Source organism: Anopheles merus, chromosome 3L (assembly GCF_017562075.2).
Source record: "Anopheles merus strain MAF chromosome 3L, AmerM5.1, whole genome shotgun sequence".
Classification (NCBI taxonomy): Eukaryota; Metazoa; Arthropoda; class Insecta; order Diptera; family Culicidae; genus Anopheles; species Anopheles merus.
The window spans coordinates 19,672,849-19,694,871 of NC_054085.1; the positions used below are offsets into that span (position 1 = coordinate 19,672,849).

A 22,023-nucleotide genomic window follows, 5' to 3' on the forward strand; every position below is an offset into this window, starting at 1 on the left:
ATGGAAGATCCCTGAAACAAAACCCTCGTTTCAACACGACATTAAGCGGAAACGCTGCTTTACTAACAATTAATAATTATGATTCAGTTAGCTTTTTTTATTAAATTAGGTCTCGTTAACTAAGAAAAACTGTTTAAAAATCCCAAAAATGAAATGGGTTTGAATGGGGATATTTATAAAAAATACGCTTTATTACGGCTTCGACCGTATTTCCATTAATTATGCAATTATAGCACGTACTATAATTATAACTTACTGATAAGTTGTGTTACGGTTTAACAAATGTTGGCCAATTGTTTAACAGTATTCCTCATCTAAGGCTCGGTTCATAAAAACAAGATCCATGCCCTTGTCAGGCGATCAGCTCGTCATCAGGGAACCGCCCTTCATTGTACACATTCAATCAATCAATAGAAAATTATAGCAAATTCGGAGTAAAAAGTAATACTTTTTCAGCAACACAAACATCATAAGACAACTAATAAATGGAAATGAAAATTGATAGTAAAATAGTCCACAGAGAAAGAACAGATTCTAGCAACTATCGACTTTATTTTGCAATGAATTTCATATACCGTTCAGTCTGCAGACGCGCGGACCCGTAGGTAAGAAAGCGCAAGATAGCAAACAGTAGAACTGAACAGCAAGAACTGACAACAAACGTGCACTAAACGCTGATAGCTGCTATTGAATTTAAATGCTTCCTTACCCTTCCCTACACGCCCGAACAAACGTGCTACAACCCGCTCATACATCCGCCCCACAAACCGCTACAACATTGCAAACGAATTCTATGCCTGTCTATTTCGCACAAATCCTGTTACCCCGTGGTTCGATGAATGTTTAATTTCCATCCACCACTCTCCACTCTCCACCGGTGGGGCGCCTGGAAAGCAACAGCGCCTTGAAGAAAACGCACCGTGAGTGTGAAGGTTCCTGTTGTTCTTGCTGTAAGCGAGCACTGTACGACCGCGCCAGACAGCCGAGCTACACGCAGACGGCCTGCAAAGCTGGCGGGCAGATGATCAAATATTTAGTTGCTGTCGAAAAAGCAAACGAAGCACCACACCGTACCCGTATTTAGCTTTGGGGCGGTTACGAGAAGGATGGACGGGAACAGCAAAAACGACCACAAAGCGCGGAGCACGCAAGAGCCGCAAAATTAACGACCTGCGTCCGATCGGCCGATCCCTTCATGGTACCCGAGGGCACCAGAAGAATTAATTTGTCCAGTGTCGCGATGTGTCGTTCCGGGCGGGCAATTCGCGGCCACGCACACGCACACTCCCTTCCGTATGCGCCCTTGTCATCTTCCGGCCACGTGAAAGGATGCAACTTTTCGACCTTCGTTTTTTCTGTTTGCCATTGGTAAACCGTTGACGTTAGCAGGCTGTGTATGCGTGCAAAAAAGGAAAGGAAAGAACGTTGGTTAGGCTTATCAAAAATTAAATAATCATACCATCCGGCCTAACACTTTGGAGGTGCCGCAGCCCCATAATCAAGCTTCCGTCCGCTGGCAAGAATCCTCTTCAGCTGGCCATTTTAGCGCATTTCGTTTGGTAGGGCCAGGTGATGGAGGATGCCGTTTTTGGACACGTGCGCTCAAGAAAGGAGGTAGATAGTGTGTTCTGCACGAATCACTTTGATGTACATTTTTATGCTTCGGCTCTTACTTTCCAGTTGGATTGCGGCAACAGTAAAATCAACAGGTTTAGAGAATGTAAAAGATTGTGCATTGGAATGTTATAGCACTGTCGTGAATGAGTTTGAAATGAACGACATGAGGACATCGTGTGTTATAATAGAGCAAGAAAAAATTATTTGTATTTCATTTTCATTCACTTCAATACTTGATCTGCATGTTCAGAAGTTGTCAGCTTTCTAACTATCGTTCTATCCTGATTTTTTCTACTGAGAGTCTTTGAGTAAAAGATATCATGCTCAAGAGTGAATAAAATCAATCATACTGTAGTAGGCTATGACTACGAAACAGTGCATTTTGCCTCAGCAGAATTTCGTTTCCTAGGCATAGTAGCCTATGCCTTCTTTAGTAATAAATCAGTTCATAGTTAACCACCAAACGAGCAAGTTGGTTTTTATTTGCTCTCAATTTGAACTGTAACATTTGGCGACGAGGAAAAGTTCAGAAGCATCTCGAAGATCTTTTTAGCGAAAACATCAAATAACGAAAATGTCCCAAGAGGATCTGCGAAACGCCATCGTCCAACTCACGAATCTCGTCGCGAAGCAGCAGCAGCAGTTCGAAAATTTAGCAAATCGAACTTTTTCGACGGCGGCTAGCGGAAGCGAGAAGACAATCGAGTCGTTGGCAAATGGAATCCAAGATTTCCTGTACGATCCGGACGCAGGAGTTTTCTTTGATGCATGGTACGCTAGATACGAAGACGTCTTCATTCAGGATGGTCTTTCTCTAGACGACGCCGCCCGAGTGAGATTGCTTCTACGCAAATTAAGCACCCCTCTGCACGATAAGTACGTGAACACTATTCTGCCAAAGCATCCTCGCGATTTCTCTCTGGATGAGACCGTTACAAAACTGAAGAAGTTTTTTGGTCGCCAGAAGTCGGTTTTTCACTCCCGTTACCAGTGCCTGCAGTACGCCAAGAGTGACGCGGATGATTTTACTTCGTATGCTGCCATGATCAACAAACACTGCGAAGCATTTCAACTTTCCAAGCTCACGTCGGATCAATTCAAAGCTCTCCGATTTGTCTGTGGACTCCAATCGCCACGGGATGCGGACATCCGAGCTAGATTGATTTCGAAACTGGAAGCTGATGAAACTGCAGTTGTTGAACATGGAGAAGCTGCAAGTAAGGTGACTTTGGAAAACCTGGTGGAAGAATGTCATCGTGTGGCCAACCTCAAGCATGACTCGCAGATGGTGGAAAACAAGGAGGCTTGCTCCGTCAACGCCATTGCGCGCAACCAGAATCATTCCTCTTCGAAGAAGACCAACAAAGTGCCCAAGACACCCTGCTGGAAATGTGGGGAACTGCACTACGTTCGAGAATGTCCGTTTGCATCACACACGTGTACTAGATGCAAGCAGCAAGGACATAAAGAAGGCTACTGTTCAAGCAGTAAGCCCGCTGTATCAAAGCCTTTCAAGCAATGGAAGCCCAAAGAGAACATGAAGACGAATGGCATTTACACTGTTCGCAACGTCGGAAGGAAACGCAAATTCGTCTCGGTCGAGCTCAACGGGGTAGCAGTCAAGCTTCAGCACGACTCGGCGTCCGATATCACCATCATTTCGAACGAAACATGGGTTACCATCGGACGGCCACCCACTCAACCGACCGATGAATCTGCTGTCACAGCGTCTGGTAGTGATTTGAATCTCCTCGCAGAGTTTCAAGCCGAAATCACTATCAATAACGTGACCAAGACAGGGCGCATTTTCATCTCTGATAGCGCCGATCTCAACGTTTTGGGAATCGATACTATTGATCTGTTTGATCTGTGGTCCGTACCGATTAACAGCTTGGTCAACGTCGTACATCAAAACTCTGACCAATACGTTGATCGCCTCAAGCACCAGTTCCCGGAGGTATTTCGAAGCACGCTGGGTAGATGCACAAAAGCGCAAGTGAAATTATACTTGAAGCCTGATGCCCGTCCATGCTACTGCCCGAAGCGACCAGTGGCGTATGCGGCTCTTCCCAAAGTAGATGCGGAACTCGAAAGGCTCGCAACAAACGGTATAATTTCTCCAGTTCAATTCTCGGACTGGGCAGCACCAATAGTCGTCGTACGGAAATCGGACAATGTTTCGGTCCGTGTATGCGGTGATTATTCTACGGGGCTGAACAACGCGCTGGAATGTGACCGTCATCCTCTACCTCATCCTGACGATCTTTTCGCGGAGCTGGCTGGGGCTCGCTATTTCACACATCTTGACTTATCAGACGCCTATCTACAAGTTGAGGTCGAGGTGGAATCGCGCAAGCTGCTTACCGTGAATACACATCGCGGCCTTTTCCAGTACAACCGACTTCCTCCCGGAGTCAAGTCGGCACCTGGCGCTTTCCAACGCATTATCGACAGCATGGTGGCTGGCATTTCTGGAGTGAAACCCTACCTTGATGATATCTTCATTGCTGGTCGCACCAAAGAGGAGCACGATCGTATCCTCTATGCTGTTCTCGAACGCGTCCGTGAGTATGGTTTCCATTTACGTCTTGAAAAATGTCGTTTCGCGCTTCCCCAGATCGGTTTCCTTGGATTGATCGTGGACAAGGACGGTGTTCGGCCTGACCCGTCCAAAACAGAAGCCATTGCCAAGATGCCACCCCCGAAGGACGTGAAGCAACTTCGCTCCTACCTCGGAGCTATCAACTATTATGGTCGATTCGTTCCGCAGATGAAGCACCTCAGGGCTCCCCTGGATGACCTGCTGAAAAAAGATGCTCGCTGGAACTGGACAAAAGAGTGTCAGAAATCTTTTGAGCAGTTCAAGACCATTTTACTCTCCGACCTGCTGCTTACTCACTATGACCCATCTAAGGAGATCATCGTCGCGGCAGACGCATCGAAGTATGGTCTTGGCGCTGTCATCATGCATCGTTTCCCGACCGGTGAGGTGAAGGCAATCGCACATGCTTCTCGCTCACTGACGGCAGCGGAAATGAACTACGGTCAAGTGGAAAAGGAGGCATTAGCGTTGATATTCGCTGTTACCCGTTTCCACAAGATGCTGTACGGACGGCATTTCACTCTCCAAACCGATCATCAACCGCTGCTCAAAGTTTTTGGCTCGAAAAAAGGAATACCAGTTTACACAGCCAATCGTCTGCAACGATGGGCTTTGACACTTCTCCTGTATGACTTCGAGATCAAGCACATCTCGACGATGAATTTCGGCTACGCAGACTTCCTGTCCCGGCTGATGTCATCACAGCGCAGACCAGATGAGGATTATGTCATAGCTGCCGTCTATGTCGAATCCGAAGCAAAGGCGATTCTCGAAGACTCCATCAACAATCTGCCAGTTACACATCAGATGATTGTGGCTGAGACACGTAAGGATGCTGTTCTGCAGCAAGTGATTAGTTACATCAATGAAGGATGGCCAGCAAGCGTGAAGCTAATCACCGATCCTGATGTGAAGAAGTTCTTTGTCAGACGTGAGGGACTTCAAGTCGTCGATAACTGCGTCATGTTCGGCGATCGAATCGTCATTCCATCAAAATTCCGGAACGAATCGTCCGCCAGCTACATCGTGGACACCCAGGAATGGAGCGGATGAAGTCTCTGGCTCGCAGCTACATTTACTGGCCGAATGTCGACGATGATGTGGCGCAATTCGTTCGTCAGTGTAATGCATGTGCCGAAGCAGCGAAGGCCTCGACGAAAGCAACTTTGGAATCATGGCCTCTCCCGGACCGGCCGTGGCAACGAGTACACGTCGATTTCGCTGGCCCAATCGACGGACATCACTATTTCGTGATTGTAGATGCCTACTCTAAGTGGCCCGAAATTTTTCGCACTAGATCCATCACCACGACAACAACTTTGGAACTTCTTCGTGAAACATTTTCCCGTTTCGGCAATCCAGACACGCTAGTCTCAGATAATGGAACGCAGTTTACGAGCGGACAGTTTCAACAGTTTTGCGGTGAGAATGGCATCAACCATATTCGTACTGCTCCATACCATCCGCAGTCGAATGGCCAAGCTGAACGTTTCGTGGATTCCCTCAAACGCGGCCTTAAGAAGATAGGTAACGGGGAATCACCAACATTACAGCATCTACAGACGTTTCTTTCAGTGTACCGATCAACACCCAACCGGAATACACCTAAGGGAACATCTCCAGCCGAAGCGTTTTTAAAAAGAACGATGCGCACTACTTTGGATCTGTTGAGGAAACCATTCCCTCCAACTGCAGCCGTTAATCACAAACAAAATGAACAATTTAACAAACGGCATGGAGCGGTCAAGCGTTCATTTGTGGAGAATGACTTGGTGTATGTTGAACAACACGTACACAACAAAAAGTCGTGGGTTCCTGGTCGAGTCATTGAACCAAAAGGATCCGTTAACTATGTCGTGTCGCTTGACTTGCATGGAAGACAGAAGCTGGTTAGATCGCATGTCAACCAAATGCGTTCTCGCTATGGTTCCGAAACCCCTGGGCAAGAACAACAACAACTTCCATGGGAAGTTTTATTAGAAGAAGTTGGTACTACTGCTGCAGTGAAACCAGCCGGCAATCATGTTGCTGTTAGTTTGAACTCTACGATGCCAGCTGATGTTCCTGTTTTTGAAAATCCGCCAACCGATTTTAACCCGCCAACAACCAATGAACAAGCATCTGCATCAGCGTCGGAATCCATTGCATCCGAATCCGTCACAGCCGAATCTATCGCATCTGAATCCGTCGCATCCGAATCCATCGGAAGCTTACTACGTCGTTCCGTACGAACACCGAGAATCCCTCGATGGCTCTCATCATACGACCTTTATTAAAAAGGGGGAGATGTAGTAGGCTATGACTACGAAACAGTGCATTTTGCCTCAGCAGAATTTCGTTTCCTAGGCATAGTAGCCTATGCCTTCTTTAGTAATAAATCAGTTCATAGTTAACCACCAAACGAGCAAGTTGGTTTTTATTTGCTCTCCATTTGAACTGTAACACATACCAACCCAAGTTTATCATGTTTTGGCATTTAAATTTAGCCTATTACTACTTTAGTTTAGGAATATTTAAATGTTAACAGAATGACAGATCAATAAAATAAACTTATAATAATTTACTAATAAGTTAAAATATGTTACTAATGAAAAGATTTTAAAATCCTTTTCTTGCTATAAAAATATCCGGAAGATAATTTCTCCTTTAAAAAATATCCTAAGCATGCTATAATTATAGAATTTAACCACCAAGTCTGCAAAGTACTGCTTTACGACCTATACAAGTTGAGCTAACAGACGTTGTATATCTTTCCTTATATCGGTCTGTTATCCGGTTTTTTAACCTAAAAATCCATATAATATGCCAATTAAAAAGTCTAAAATAACACTACTAAAAATCAGTAATGTAAGCAAATCAAAATCAGATTGTTGCATTATTTTCATTCTGAGTTTGTAGTTCATAGGCTTATGGCTTAGCTTGCAGTCCCTGATGTAGATATATGTTATTCTATACACACTTGTTATCCACACACTCACTTCAATATGTGTATCAATGCACTTCACTGGCAACTAAAACTTTAGAGCTTACCCGAGCTAAGCTAAGCCCTTTTTCTTATCTTCACGCCTTTACTTCGTGCCAGCAACAGCAGCTTTCTAATGCGTTTTATATCCCTTTTCAAAACTTACCTTCAAACACACGGTGCATTACGGGTGCCGATGTAATGCCGAGGTGAAACGCAAAGAGAATAAACAACCTTTGAACTTTCATTCGCGAGTGGTAGAGTGGAGGAGGATGGAAAAAAACCTGCATCTCTTCTACAGTCCAAACTTGTGAAAGTTAGTTTTCCAGTGGACACATTTTCACTTTAGACAGGTAGAGGAAAAAAGCTCCTGCAGTAAGTTCAAGGGAAGTTTATTGTTTTTTGAATGACTTGTCAAAGAGAAGTTACGAAGGTTTTTTTATCATTGCTATAGAACCTTAATGTAGAGCCGATACACCTCTGGCTAGCTTTCCATTAGCTGTAGTGATGTTTTTTTAATAGGGTTAAAAATACTTATTCGGATTTCATGCACTACAGAAGAATGTCGATTATCCAAGACTTTTGGGTCTAGTTTTGCTTCTTTTTTTGTAGATTTTGTCCGCAGTATTTGATCATACATAACCAAATTTGGTTATGAATTTAAACTAGTAGTTATTAAACCTTATTATTACAAAATAAAACCAAGAGCTACGAAGCTTCAATGTTTTGCTCAATAGAATCCATTGTATATGTGAAAAAATAAAATAATTAATGTTAAAGGTAATATTCAAACATATCGCTCCTCCGTTCTAGTTCTAGCGATGCTTTGTTGGTAAAGAGGGAAGGAACTTTCCTGTAGACCACAGCTCCACTGAATTCGGTTCGGATTCCAAAGGGCCAAATATTCGTCAATCTTTTCGCGTTCACGCAGCCGAAACTCTTATGGAAAACAACTACGGCTTAAAAACCATGCAACGTAATTTAAATTATTTGCAGACGAAAAACACAATACATAAGCAATAGTGCGTCCGAATAGATAGATTTTTTTTATCTTTTTAAATTGCTTAAAAAAAATTAAATAAATTTTACATAGACAAACGTCCACCGCACTACCATAGTGTAACGACAATTTCAAGCATTGAAGTTGTAACTGCGCGGGTACGCTTGGACATCTGTCAACTGTCAGCTGTATCAAAACATAAACAAACCGCGTACAAATCGTGGACAAACTCGCAGCTCTACTATTCCCGTGCCGTGGTTAATTTTCTAATCTCTCCCGAAATGACCAGCGGAAAGCCTGTTAAATCTCACTCCGCAATACCGAGCAGTGAAAGTAAGCCACGCGAACGCACTCAGCTCGATACAAACGAAGCGTACCGCCGGGGCGTGAAGCTGCTGCACGAGAAGTGCAAAGCCCTGCAGCGGAGCAACGAGCGGCTTGTTTTCCGGTAAGTTTCGAGGCGATTCTAGTGATCAATGGCCGTTTTTCACCGATGTGCTTTTACTTTACTCCAACCGACAGCCTTCACAGGGTGCAAAAGATGACCAGAAGTCGCGCCCGGGATGTTGAGTTTCTGAAGGCCAAGCTGGACTCGCTCGGTGACGAATGGAGAACGGCACCCGATCCGATGGATGTGAAGGAAGAAGGGGAGGAATGATGGGACTGCCCGTGAAATGGAATGTGTACATTATTAGGAGTATGTTTAAAAGGTATTTGTATGGAAATAAGATTTGGATTAAGACAAAGCAAAGATTAACGATGAGTTTACCAACATTACAACCATAGAAGTTCTTAAGAGCTAGTACATAGTCATGGAAGATTTTATGGTTTTCGTTTGCTGCCGTGGAAAGCCGCAACTATCACTGAATAAAATGTAAAAAAAATCTAAATACCGTAACGAGTCGTCAACGATGTTTTTTCATCTGTAAAGAAAAGTTTGTCTCTGTGTTAATTTATGTTTACTGTACAGATATAGTTACTTTCACTTTTTTATTTCATTCTATTCTTGTCATCCGTTTACTTATGATTTTTTACCTTTATACCTCGCATTTAACTAGATATTCTTCTGTTTATCAGAGTTACCATAACGTATTCGATCCATGCTATGTTTTTTTTACGTTTTCAATGTGTTTTATACATTTTCCCAAAAAAATACTATCACTTGCGTATTCATTTAAGTTACAACACTAATAATTTTGCATGTTACAGGTAAATTTGATCTTTTTTTTAAAGAATATAATGTTTTATATTATCCTACCCTAATTCAGACGCTAAATTCTTACGCTATTCCAACGCTGACGGGTATGGTTCGTCGACCTGCCGAATCAGTTACTGTATCAGTTCGTGGACTGGAACAGATTCAAATTTCATTTGAAATCTGCAACAAGTACAGATACAGATCTTGGATCGGAGTTAAGTCGGGAACTATTTTAGGATTTATATAAGTTCAGTATCGGTTCCAGGACCGGCATGGGTTCTGTATCGGTTCCAGAGCTGGTATAGGTTCGGTTTGATTTCACTTGGTGTTTCGTTATTAGCTCCTGATTTAAATTGAGTTTGATAGCCGTTAGTTTTGGCGCACAGAATGATAATAACTTATTTCATTTAAAAAAGAAAAGTGAGTAACTGATGAAAAAATTAAAATAAAATACAGTAAAATAAAAAACATAACAAAAAAAAAAATAGAAATTAAAAGTTCTGATCGAACTTGGCATCCAGTGCAAATGGTACCTTTTTCCCTGTTACTTTTGTTCATATGTTTTTGATTCCACCCGCCGAAACTATTAAATAGTCCTCATTGCTCTTTCTTTGTTTGCTTTACCCATTACCTTCCACCACCGACACCGACCGGCTAATGGTGCAATGGTAATTGTAAATGCTATCAAGCCCCATAAATCTGTACATCTATCTGTGCGTCTCCCTTTTGCGCCACGACAAAGCACGAGCGAATAATCTCGGAAGGGAAAGAAAGCACGCTCATCACGTTTTTTTTTTTGCAAGGGTTAGATGGCGCAATGGGTAGGGGCATTCGGTCCCGGGCACATCGTATAAATCCTTTCCCAATATCCCGAACCAAAACCCAATCTTTACCGCTCGCGGTCATCCCGCCGAAGGATGCGAAGCGGGCGGGGGAGTGAGAACTTCACACAAAGAGCCATCAAGGGGAGCGTGCATAATGATGATGATAGAAGCGATAGTATGCGGAGATTGTCTTCCGTCCAAGCGGTCTCCTGGCGATTCCGTGTGAACGGCGAAAAAGGAGTTGTTGGCGATTTAGTGTGTGTGTGAGTGTCGCTATCGTATCCCGTCGTTTTCTTACTACCCACTATCACAAGCGACTTTTGTGGCCGTAACCGTAACCCCCGCCGTAAGCAGCAGTCAAACAGCAAAGTCTGGGAGAATGAGACAACCTTGCCCAATCCAGGAATAGTATCCCTTTTTTCCTCGCACAATACTCACAGCTTTGTGCGCACCAATGTCCCACCGGCTAGCTGCCGCTGGCTAGGGAATATGGGAAGCGACCGCACCCGTTTGCTGCTGACATTGGTGTGTGCCTTTCCACCCGTTACTGTGCCGGCTTGGTGTTGTGGATGTGTCTGCTCCGAGCGGCATCCTGAAGTGACACTCCTCGCGAAGCATCCCGAAACCGAGCACCACCCAGAGAACCGGCTGATGTTGCACTTTTTCGCGCTGTCTCACCCGTCCCTTAAGGCGCACTACAAATCGTTCTTAAAAATCCCTACAAGCGACAGCGTGCTCCTTGCTATACTACTGTACTGTGCGTTCTGTTGTTATTGCTTGCCTTTTAGGGTTGAATGGTTAGACTGCCGGAAGCACAGTGGGTATTAGAGGCGGAGAGCAAAACGGTAAAGAGAAACAGACGCGCACTGTGGCGTGAATAAAACCGGACACTAGCTCTAGTGGCGGTTTTCGTTGCGTTGACCTCATTTTCTTTTCCTCCCAGTTGGCTGTGCGAAAATGTTCCCCCTTTCCGAAGGCATGCACATCGAAACAGGCGCGCTGGCAGCTTCCTTAAGGGAGAATAGAAAAGAAAATACGAAACATCCTCTATTTGGTGATATTTTAAGTAGGCTAGCCGGAAATGAAGCACGATGCCTCATGCGGGTGGGAATGGTATTTTATAACCCACCGGTGCAAATAATATACAGTTGAAAGGACATTGTCGTGCTTGTAAATTTCTTCACTTTTTGTGGTTATTTGTAGTGCTACGTTTGCTGCACCGGACTAAGCTACATGGAGCTGCCTTTAGTGACCTTTTTCCACTAAATTTATTTGAATTTGTGCAGATTCTTTCCCTTTGTTTGTTGTAACGGCACTTGTACAATGTATAAAGTTATTTTTATTGTAAATCAATACGACTGGTAAGTCTCTGTTTCAATAGAGGCCGTCGAAATTTTATGCAAAATACCAAATTTAAATGTTTTTTTTTTCTACTAAAAATTAGCTACAGTCAAATTAGACCTTATTTTGTTAAATTCATCAATAGTGGTTATAAAAATTAGGCCACTTTATTTTTTCTCAATATTTCTCACCGAGAGAATCGCTTCACACGTTTGTTTATTATCATCAATTAAATTGTGGTCCTATCTGTCGAATTCTACTAGTAAAAGTAGCGTGTAGAGATGTGCCCCAAGAACCAGAACCGCACGATTCATTCCGTTCATTCTAAAGAACGAACGACCTACGTTCATCTAATCAACGTTCTTCGGTTCTTTATAAATCATAATGTACTGAGTTGTTCATGAAAAGAACGTCCTACCCGTCGACATAAGGAATGTTCTTCACAATGATGAAATGTTTTAGCAATCGCTATTGGCCACTGTACGGTTCTATGCTAGGGGCTGTAAACTCGTTCATGCAGCGTCTTAAACTAATATTTCACCTGTTACCAGTTTGACATAAAATTCATGAAATTAACAGCAAACAATTTGAACTATTTCGACACTGAATCTCGCCCCGTTGTGTCACCCCAATGTTCATTAGACTGTCGACTCACTTCGTCAGCTGCGTCCTTAGGTCTCTTAAGTTCAAGAAGCTGGGTTAGCGCACTAAACCTTCTACCAAAAACCAAACCCGCCACGACTCTGGACGGCGCGAGCCATTCATCATTGTGCCGAAAGTAAAGAAAGTGGTCACCCAAACCGGTGGCACACAAATTAATCACTCGGCAAAAGCCCCGTGCCCGCATCGCTGCACAACATCGAACGTACCGGCGGTGCGCCATAATTGCATTCCATTTCGCAAAATTTACACTGCATGGCCAGAGCTTTCCGCACCGTCCGGACCGCACTGTGACGAATGCCCTCTCGGGTGGTGGTAAATGGTTCGTTATGCGGTTATAATGAGGTGGTGCTGATCGTCCACCAACTTATCGAAACGAAGATGGTGTGTGTGCACCTCATTGACGCCATCTCATCTCATCAGGGCCGTTCCTCGCCACGGTCGTTGTGGTTAAAAGGCGTTTGGAGTTCTCAGCAAACGGTTGACTTTTCTACGCGGCTCGGGCTCACAAGAGGGGTGGTAGTACATTGCAGTTAATTGGATTTGCTGCCGAGGACTGCAGCCATGGGGAAGAGGATAAAACACGTACAGGTTGAACGTACCCTGTAGATGCTTGGAAGAAATGGTCTGTCATAAGGCTGGTGGTGCACCTTGGCTGGCTGCAAAAGGGAAGCGGTACCACTAGCGGATGTCCTGATTTTCTCGCATCCGGCGATGCACGGGAAGTGCTGGCGATAATTCTTGCAGCAGGCAAAACCGATGCAAATTTGTGCTGTGCTCGGTTCGAAGTGTATTGATTGCAATCGGCAAGCAAGGACAAAAAAGTAATGATAACAGTAAAGGATTTTTAAATAACTGTATTTAATTTGTTATAAGACAGATTCTAAAGGTAATATTAAAATGTGCTTCAAATCATTGCAAAATCATTTTAAATCTTCTAACCCCCTACTGGCAGCGGGGGCCAATACACCAATACGGGAACGACCGGTACATGCCCACCCATTGGAAAGGCACGGATGAATAGCAATGCATTTGCTCCCTTTTTGTGTAGAACAGCGGTGTCAAACTCAGCGGTGACACACCATTCCAGCAGATCAATGGAACATTTGTCTTAATTTCGTTTCAATAAGGTTGTCAATATCGCCAAGATTTATTTATTTTTTAAAATAGTTATTGAGTTATCAAATATGATTATGTATAAAGGACCGGGAACATTGCTCGTAATCGCTAGTGTAATTTAGATTTTCACTAGCGCATCTGGAAGCGGCTGAGCGGCTCGAGGGAATGGTCGTGCCGGATCTCAAATTAAGTAGTTTTTTCTCCTTTTTTTTGCACAAAAAATGAAATGTTTGCACAACATATTTGTCTATCAACTATAAAGCTTTTACAGTTCAGTTTAGGTAAAATACAACAATTTGTTTTTTGGAAAAAAAAATGCTTCGATCAGCAGTCGCCAGATGCGCTAGTGCATATCGAAATGACACTAGCAATTACGAACTATTTCTCCTGGCCTTAAATGCCCCTTATTTCTATGACGAGTTCATATATGTACCTTATTTTTCTATTTTATTCCTTCTTTTTGTCTTATTCTTTCCTTGTAACGTGCTCTGTGTATCTATCAGTAAGTACGGCAAGTCGAACAGTAAGTTGAACGCGGAAAATTCAACGAAGTTTCGATCAAGAAGATCCGATTTCTTCCATTTTTACATGTTTTGAATAGTTAAAAGGCTTCAGAAAGTCGTACGTTTATTAACTCGAATTCGTTGAAATGATTCCAATATTTTGCTGTTCGATTTTAAGATAGTTGATCCATTCCAACAGTTGTTATGTCTATTAAGTCTCTCGCTAACTTATGGTTTGTATTGGGATTATCGTTAAAATAATTGTTAGCATTCATTGTGTAGCTATGATTTGTATAGATATTTTCTTTTATTTACCGATCATTTTACACCACTCATCTACAATACAGGGTTTCCCGCGATTTCTTGGTCAGTTCCCATTATTTTTTGGTGCGTTCCCACGAGTTTTTGATCGTATCCCATAGATTTTTGGTTCGTTCTCATAATTTATTGGTATTGTTCAATTGGATAACAATACAAATAAACCAAAAAAGGAATACGGCCGAAGCCGTTTTTTCTGAATAAAATAATAAACTAAAAAAAATCTGGGAAACGGCCAAAAAATCGTGAGAACGCACCAAAAAAATATGGTAACCAACCAAAAATTGGTAGGAATCAATCAATAAATCGTGGAAAATCCTGCAATGGTTCTACAGTTTGGCACATTTAATTTTAACGAGTTATCGGGCCCTATCAAACTTCATCGAGACTTGCATGTTTGACATCTCTGGTGTCGTGGCTGGCGGGTTGAAAGACGGCTCGACTTTGTGGTACAATTTTCTACTGCCTTTATGTGATATGGTTGCTATTTATATCTATATTTGTTCGGTATGCCGTACATTGCGCCCTGTTGTTGGTCATCGCGAAAACACAACCCCTGACCGATTCACGTTTTGGCATCCGGCATCCGGTGGAGAAATCCATAACTTGTCATTGTTTTGTTTGCGGTTGTAAATTTTATCTCCCGCTCCCCGGGCATTCCTCATCACCATCCCGGACGTCCCCAGGCACGCCCGGTACCAGTCTGAGCGCGCGAAACAAACAACACACTACCAGCCATAGTGTGCCAATTTTTGTTTCTGCCCAGCAATGCGTGAAAGTTCAATGTTGTGCGAACGATTCTTTAGCCCCTTTCGTTTGGGCTCGCTCGTTTTCCAGAATTTTGGAGCTACCGTCTGTGTAGCTCTGAACCTTACCAGCGTAAAACGCCATACATCATGCGCTCTCTCGCATGTACGCAAGGTTAAAACGGGACTAGCACCAGGCCGGCATTACTCCTCGATTGCTTTACTCAATATGGACGGTTAGAAAAAGAAGACAAAATTCATCAAAAATACATAGAATACCGACCGCGAAAAAAGTTTACAAAATTCATAACTTACATTTTTTTGTCACCTCGTGGTTCACGAGTAGCATCTTCCACAACTTTCTCGCTAACAAGATGAATGGAGATTGAAAAACTTTTTTACCGTAACACCGTAGTGATAGTGAAGTGCGTAAACAACTAAAATTCGTGTCAGTGAACGTAACATTTCTGTCCTTCTGAATAAAAAGAGTAAAATAGGTCGATATGGTGGGGTTGTCCTTTCGACGTTGCAGTAATTAGCAATTTACCACGGCAACATTCCGGATTGTTTTGGTCAGTATGGAGATCGGTCATTTTTTCGAAGAGTTTCCCGATGCAATAGTTAAAAATAAACTAACTGTCAGCTCTCAATACTATAGCATGAAATTTAAATTTAATTTTGACTAAAGCATTTTACATGAAATTTATATCATCTATTCTCAATATATCTAAATCTCTATATATCTATTGCTAAAAAGAAACCAATTATATATTTTTTGTGCAATTTCAATAGGTATTAAATTAATGTTCAGTTTGCCAAGAGAGCTCAGGCTGTCTTTTTCCATTTCTTACTCCTCCATATCCATCCATTGACAACATGCTAAACCATCTTCCAGTGATATAATATTTACCATAGAAAGTAACTCTTCTTCAAACTAAGGAATATATAGTAAACCCAATTCATTCGAAGGGAGATAACCAATGGCCAACAATTGAAGAATTCGACATAAAACAAAACATATCGATACCACACAGAATAAGTTTGTACCCTGCAGACATCATAAAATTGTACGATTATACACCCTTCTTATATCCTCACGGGTCGTATATTGCGTGATGAATAACTAGCTTTGCGTTCGAGTACAGATTCATTACTTACACTTATGTGCCGATAGGCAAGTGGTAACCCTGGTTACTTTTATGCTTGCTAGTCGTTACATTTTATCGCAATGATTTTTGTTGACAGTTTATATTCACTGTTTAGTGATAAACTTTTTCTTTTGTCTGTAGTTGTTATTTCTTTGTCGCTCTGCAGATGATCTTGTCAATTACATGACATAATTTTTCTGGACTGTCTACCATGCCAATAATAATATATCACGGAACGAAACCGTTGAACAAAGGGTTCTTTTTTGAAAATCAAGTCATTATTAAATATTTTTTACAATGTTGCTTCTTCTTCTTCTTCTTCTTTGGCTCAACAACCGTTGTCGGTCAAGGCCTGCCTGTACCACTTGTGGGCTTGGCTTTCAGTGACTAATTGATTTCCCCCCATAGCAGGATAGTCAATCCTACGTATGGCGGCACGGTCTATTTGGGGATTGAACCCATGACGGGCATGTCGTTAAGTCGTACGAGTTGACGACTGTACTACGAGACCGGCAGTACTACGGACAATGTTGCTAACTATGGTAAAACTGCTCCAGTTTTGTTTTAAGAATAATTTTCTTTTTTTTTCCTTCTTTGCGATCGTTTGTTGAATTATGGACTACAATTTAAATTGATGTAAAATACAGGCAATTTTTCTTGTAATTTTCTGAACGATAATGAAAGCCTGTTGAAAAACCTATGTATGTGACAGTTCAGAAAAGTGCTCGTTGACAGTTTGTATATGGGTTTGACAGCAGTTGTAATTACGTGATATTTCGGTTCGTGAATTTTCGGCCTTAGAAGATGAATATAGTTTTCAACTGGAAAAGCCTTTCCACATGGAAAATCCTTGCCATGCTGTCAGTACCGTCAGTTTGTCTAAAAACGTCAAAATCGTTTTCGGGCTTGAGACCCGTGACAGTGCTTCATCGGTTGCGATTGTATCGGCCTGTTAAAATTACATAAATTATTCCGGGATGCATTTTTCATTCACTTTAGCAGTATGATGTGTTTGGAAAATCTGGTAAAATTAATAATGGAAAAATAAATGTTTGCGTTTGACAATTCTTGGAGTATAATTTCCCTGTTTTAGACATAACAAATTTAGAAAATCGTGTACAAGTTGTCTCCGAGATACGTTTTTTCCGCGGACTTCTAATTTCTGCGAATTTCCGAACCATGCGGTGTTCAGTGAAAATATAGCTGGTTGTCAAGTAATGTTGCAGTCTACCAGTAGTTTTAGTCATCAAATTATTTATTTAATAGGATTCTAACCGAGAATTATTATTTTGAATCGTTTTAAATTATCTTTAAAGTATAATCAAAAGGGAATTTATTTTGTTTTTGACAATGTACATATGTGTCAAATCAGTACAATTTGTTGTCAAATTAAGAAAACTGCGTATGACTGTATCCTTGTATAAGAGGTAGCGCGTTTCTCGGGGACTGCCTGTATTGTCGTGGAGATGAGTGTTCATTTTTGCTACTTGGGTGCTCAAAAAGTTGTAACTAACGCGGGTATGGTTCTTTCCACGCACCAACGGGCTGTCGTCGATTCTAGCAGCCATTCTCGCTCACCGACTGTCATGTGGCGTCAGGCACGCAGCTCCCACGTAGAACAATCCGCGTCATTGCTGCAAGCGATCGAGACCGGGTGCGATGTGTGGTGCGATTCAGTGTTAAAATAAACATCAGCCAAAAGTGTTGAGGAAAGCACATTAATTGCTTGTGGCCGTAATCGAACTCTCGTTGTTCGGCTCAGCAATGTTCTGCTGGTGCAGCTTGTAAGTATAGTGGGGCAGTTTCACTTATCTAGGTTATGCTCAAGCGTTGGAGGGGTGTGAGGAGAGAGGGGACCATTAGCTTTAACAAACCCAGCAACCGCTTCCCCCATCACACGGCTTCATGCTTTCCCTTCCCCTTGCTTTGCAGCGTCTACGTCCTGTTCTTTCTGGGCTCGTTCTTGGCAATCGGCCTGCTGACGGTGTGTTTGCTGCTGCGACAGCTCATAAAATTCCAACGCCGGAAGCGGACCGATCCGTCCGTCAAGCATGTAGCATTCTTTCACCCGTACTGCAATGCGGGCGGTGGCGGCGAACGGGTCCTGTGGTGCGCTATCCGGGCGCTGCTGACCCGGTACGAAAACATCAAACTGTTCGTCTACACCGGCGACACGGATGCGAAGCCGGCCGACATACTAGCCAAGGCGGAGCGTAGCTTCAACCTCAAGCTGGCGGCGGATCGCATCACCTTCGTGTACCTCCGCAAGCGCTGCTGGGTGGAAGCGTCCAAATACCCGCACTTCACACTGCTCGGGCAAAGCTTGGGCTCGATTGTGCTCGCGTTTGAGGCGCTGCTCAAGCTGCAGCCGGACGTGTTCATCGACACGATGGGGTACGCATTCACGTATCCCGTGTTTAGCTACTTCGGTGGGTGCAAGATTGGCTGCTACACGCACTATCCCACCATCAGCACCGACATGCTGCGGCGCGTCCAGTCGCAGACGCAATCGTTCAACAATCGAGGCTATGTGGCGAAGAACCCGTTTGCCACGTGGCTGAAGATCGTGTACTATCGGCTGTTTTCGCGCATTTACGGCTGGGTCGGGCGATGCGCCGACACCGTGATGGTGAACTCGTCCTGGACCGAGAACCACATCATCTCGCTGTGGGATGTGCCGTACAAGACGCACCGCGTCTATCCGCCGTGCGAGGTGTCGCAGCTGAAGCGGCTAGAATCGCTGACGGACGAGCGGGATGAGCAGATCATCATCCTCTCCGTCGGCCAGTACCGGCCGGAGAAGGACCATCCGCTGCAGCTGCAGGCAATGTACGAGCTGCGCACGCTGCTCAACAACGACGAGGCGCTGTGGAACCGGCTGAAGCTGCTGATCGTCGGCTCGTGCCGGGACGAGGAGGACCGGGTGCGGGTGAAAAACATGCAGGATCTGGCGAAGCATCTGTCGCTGGAAAACGCGGTCGAGTTCCGGGTGAACGTGCCGTACCGGGAGCTGCTCGAGTGCTACCAGCGGGCCACGATCGGGCTGCACTGCATGTGGAACGAGCACTTCGGCATCAGCGTGGTGGACTGTATGGCGGCCGGGCTGATCATGGTCGCGAACCGCTCCGGCGGACCGCTGATGGACATTGTCGAAACGTCCGAGGGCAGCCAGAACGGCTACCTGGCGTTCGATGCGTACGATTATGCGCGCTGCATCGCCAACATACTGTACAACACGCCGGAGTACAATGCGCGCATCCGGGAGGCGGCCCGCGCCTCGGTCGAACGGTTTTCCGAGAAGGAGTTCGAGAACGGATTCCTCCGTGCGATTTCACCAATCATGGATTGAAGCTTCGCACAGCACCACCGTGTACCCCAAAGCTCAAGGTTAGTAATCGTAATCCGCCTGTTTGGTGTTTTGCCTTTTGTATCTCATTTTATCACGTTCCCTCTGTTTCTAGAACCTCTGTATACACAACGAAGGACTTTCGGAGTTAGCTTTAATTGCTCTGCTGCATCGTTCCTTCATCTACATTGTAAAAATGCTAGCAGCACCGAGATCGGCCAGCGTACATGTGGTGAGCGAAAGTAATTTCTATGTGCAATCAATTTTTGGCGACCGCACACAATCTTGTTATTATTATTTTTAAATTTATTTGATTTATATTGTTCTTCAGCCGTGCAAAATATGTGATATGTTGTATATTTTGGAAGTACTGGTATAATTTCAGCGTTACAATATTCAGATTAGTCCTTCGAAATGTGAGCGAAAGCCTTGAGCTTATAAAATTTGATAGTTTTTCTGGCTGCTCGAAATATGATCGATCTGGACACACGAAATTAAGCTTAACATTGAAGCTATATGGTCAGACCTTGAAGTATTTTTGTGGATTTTTGAAGGACAAGCCGAGTCCCTTCTGGCAGCATTGGTTAACGATTTTTCGATAAATACCTACCTGCATTTTGAGCAGGGTAAGATGTTCAAGCAGTTATTACTGCAATAACTTTCCTTCTTCCATCATTCTGTTCTCTCAGTTCTGTTCAAGGTTATTTTTAACCTTTCGTTTCGTTTACATTATGCAGCCCTTTGCCTACCCGTGAAAACCATGTACCCCGGGTACCTGGCGCCCCGCCCCTGGTGTCTTCCTCTTCCGTGAAATCTTCTATCCATCCTGGAATCGAACTTGAACGAGTGTATGTTTGTTTGAACAAGCGTATGAGTTTTCCGTTGCTCAAGCAGGTCAGTCCGTGGTGGACGAGAAGATAGCATTTGTGACAAGGTTTCTTGCTGGCCTCTATTGGTAGTGAGCGTACAATTCGAACGAAAATAATTCATGTTTTTTATGTGTGCGTTTGTAACCAGCACTGAAGCGTCGTGATTATTTACTCCTTTACACTCGATAGTGTGTTTCCCATCGCTTTTTTTCTACGATGTTCAAGGCAATACTTCGTTCCTTGATGTCTACGTAATAAGAAATGAACAATGTGTTCGCAGCTATGTGGAGCTTTGTTCAGTAGGGTTCTAAGTTTTAGTATTATTTGTATGAGGAGCCACTGAACCACTGTCTACACATCAATGATAGAACATTCGAAGACATATGCTCTTCGTGGTTAAGGCTATGTTTTTCGAGAGTATTTATTACATTTACCTGGACATCACCTGGTATGGCGGTGTGCCTAAACGTCAAAAATTCTATATATATATATATATATATATATATATATATATATATATATATATATATATATATATATATATATATATATATATATATATATATATATATATTTATTTATTTATTTTTTTGTATTTATTTTTTTTTCTACATTCAAATAAAAGTGAATTACCATTTCTAGAATGGTATCCGTATTGAATCCTTCATCATTAAGGTTTAGGATGTACCGTTGTAAACGTTCTTTATAGCTTGTGTCATTTGTTTCACTGATGTTTAACAGCAGTTTATTTGTCCGTTTCTTCGATTCCGTGGAAGTATTCTAATCGCTTTTCACCACTGGTGTCGCCACGGTCGCCATGTTATAACTTAGAGATTTTCTTTTTTTCTGTTCTCTTGCTCATTACACAACAAAACACCTTGCCCGTTGATGATTCGTTCACTAGTTAGCTTGTGTCGAACGCAATGTCTTTTATTTATTGAAAGTCTTTCAATTTATGAACCTCTTTCTTTAGCGTTAAATGTCTCACTATGTTCTTCGTTGCTGGATTCTAGTTTTACGCTACATGCATTTACCCTCGCGCCCCTTGAGGGATAGAGGAATGGATAGAGAGATAAATCAAAACTCTTTAAATAAGGAGTCGATAGATGTAGTCGTCGTAAGTTAACCTAGTGCTGCAATCAAGTGTGGAATGATTGTAACATATTTGACGGGTTTTAAAGCCATACTTGGAATTATTATTAATTAGGTTACTGGATACCGGTAGCCCAACGCCTTTTATAATTCAAAACTTCTTCCTACAGGAAGCGGAAATAGCGTAAAAGGCGTAAACCTTATAACATTTAACATACTTACATTAAAACTATAAGTTACGCTTGATTGCGTCTGATTGTTGAATGTAGTTGTTTTCGAAGTTTGAGCAATCACGGTATCCTGCCGGTACGCATCTAAAGAGTAAGAAGTAATTAGTCCGCTTCCATATGTACAAAACGTGCAGATTGTAGCGTACATTGCTTACTTAAATGACGACAACGTACAAGTAGCATCTCCCGATCCATGCATATCGAGATTTAAGATAATTCTTGTGTTTAGTCCGACATTAGAGTAATTGACGGGTTTCAAAGAGATATTTGGAATTTTTATTAATTAGGTTACTGATGCCTGATTTTTGTTCTAAACGAAATTTTGCTCGATCGATCCATGACAAATTGGATCGTCCTTCGCATTCGTTTGGATAATCACGCTCTGATACTCGGTACAATGTTTACCGCGACCTATTGTTTCACGTAGCGATTAACGCGCACATCCTGG

General features: G+C 42.9%; 3 protein-coding genes across 10 annotated transcripts; all 3 read left to right on the forward strand.

Moving 5' to 3' along the window:
- Nucleotides 1-2,268: 2,268 nt before the first annotated feature.
- Nucleotides 2,269-5,353, forward strand: LOC121598504 (uncharacterized protein K02A2.6-like). The gene has a single exon (XM_041925452.1). It carries the CDS (start codon nucleotides 2,660-2,662, stop codon nucleotides 5,270-5,272), a length of 2,613 nt encoding a protein of 870 aa, XP_041781386.1. The 5' UTR covers nucleotides 2,269-2,659; the 3' UTR covers nucleotides 5,273-5,353.
- A 3,015-nt stretch (nucleotides 5,354-8,368) lies between these two features.
- On the forward strand, nucleotides 8,369-9,089 carry LOC121598519 (TCF3 fusion partner homolog). The gene is made up of 2 exons (XM_041925488.1): nucleotides 8,369-8,629; nucleotides 8,704-9,089. Exons 1-2 carry the CDS (start codon nucleotides 8,463-8,465, stop codon nucleotides 8,837-8,839), a joined length of 303 nt encoding a protein of 100 aa, XP_041781422.1. The 5' UTR covers nucleotides 8,369-8,462; the 3' UTR covers nucleotides 8,840-9,089.
- An 8,469-nt stretch (nucleotides 9,090-17,558) lies between these two features.
- Nucleotides 17,559-20,437, forward strand: LOC121598511 (GDP-Man:Man(3)GlcNAc(2)-PP-Dol alpha-1,2-mannosyltransferase). Of its 8 annotated transcripts, none has more exons than XR_006005580.1 (4): nucleotides 17,559-17,822; nucleotides 17,971-19,425; nucleotides 19,500-20,010; nucleotides 20,122-20,437. XR_006005580.1 is itself a non-coding variant. In XM_041925473.1 (3 exons), the coding sequence occupies exons 1-2, from the start codon at nucleotides 17,803-17,805 to the stop codon at nucleotides 19,385-19,387; spliced, it is 1,437 nt and encodes a 478-aa protein (XP_041781407.1). In that variant the 5' UTR covers nucleotides 17,559-17,802; the 3' UTR covers nucleotides 19,388-19,425; nucleotides 19,500-20,437. The 8 variants fall into 8 exon arrangements, 1 of the variants encoding a protein (XP_041781407.1); XR_006005582.1 differs by having other exon boundaries at nucleotides 19,500-19,626; nucleotides 19,716-20,437; XR_006005584.1 differs by having other exon boundaries at nucleotides 19,500-19,626; nucleotides 19,753-20,437.
- Nucleotides 20,438-22,023: the final 1,586 nt, after the last annotated feature.

What these genes read in the sequence shown, in the direction of transcription:
- LOC121598519 (XM_041925488.1), top strand. Translation starts at nt 8,463, where the DNA reads ATGACCAGCGGAAAGCCTGTTAAATCTCACTCCGCAATACCGAGCAGT. An exon ending in AACGAGCGGCTTGTTTTCCG is followed by an intron (nt 8,630 to 8,703) that starts GTAAGTTTCGAG and finishes TCCAACCGACAG; the next exon opens with CCTTCACAGGGTGCAAAAGA.
- LOC121598504 (XM_041925452.1), top strand. Translation starts at nt 2,660, where the DNA reads ATGATCAACAAACACTGCGAAGCATTTCAACTTTCCAAGCTCACGTCG.
- LOC121598511 (XM_041925473.1), top strand. Translation starts at nt 17,803, where the DNA reads ATGTTCTGCTGGTGCAGCTT. An exon ending in ATGTTCTGCTGGTGCAGCTT is followed by an intron (nt 17,823 to 17,970) that starts GTAAGTATAGTG and finishes CTTGCTTTGCAG; the next exon opens with CGTCTACGTCCTGTTCTTTC.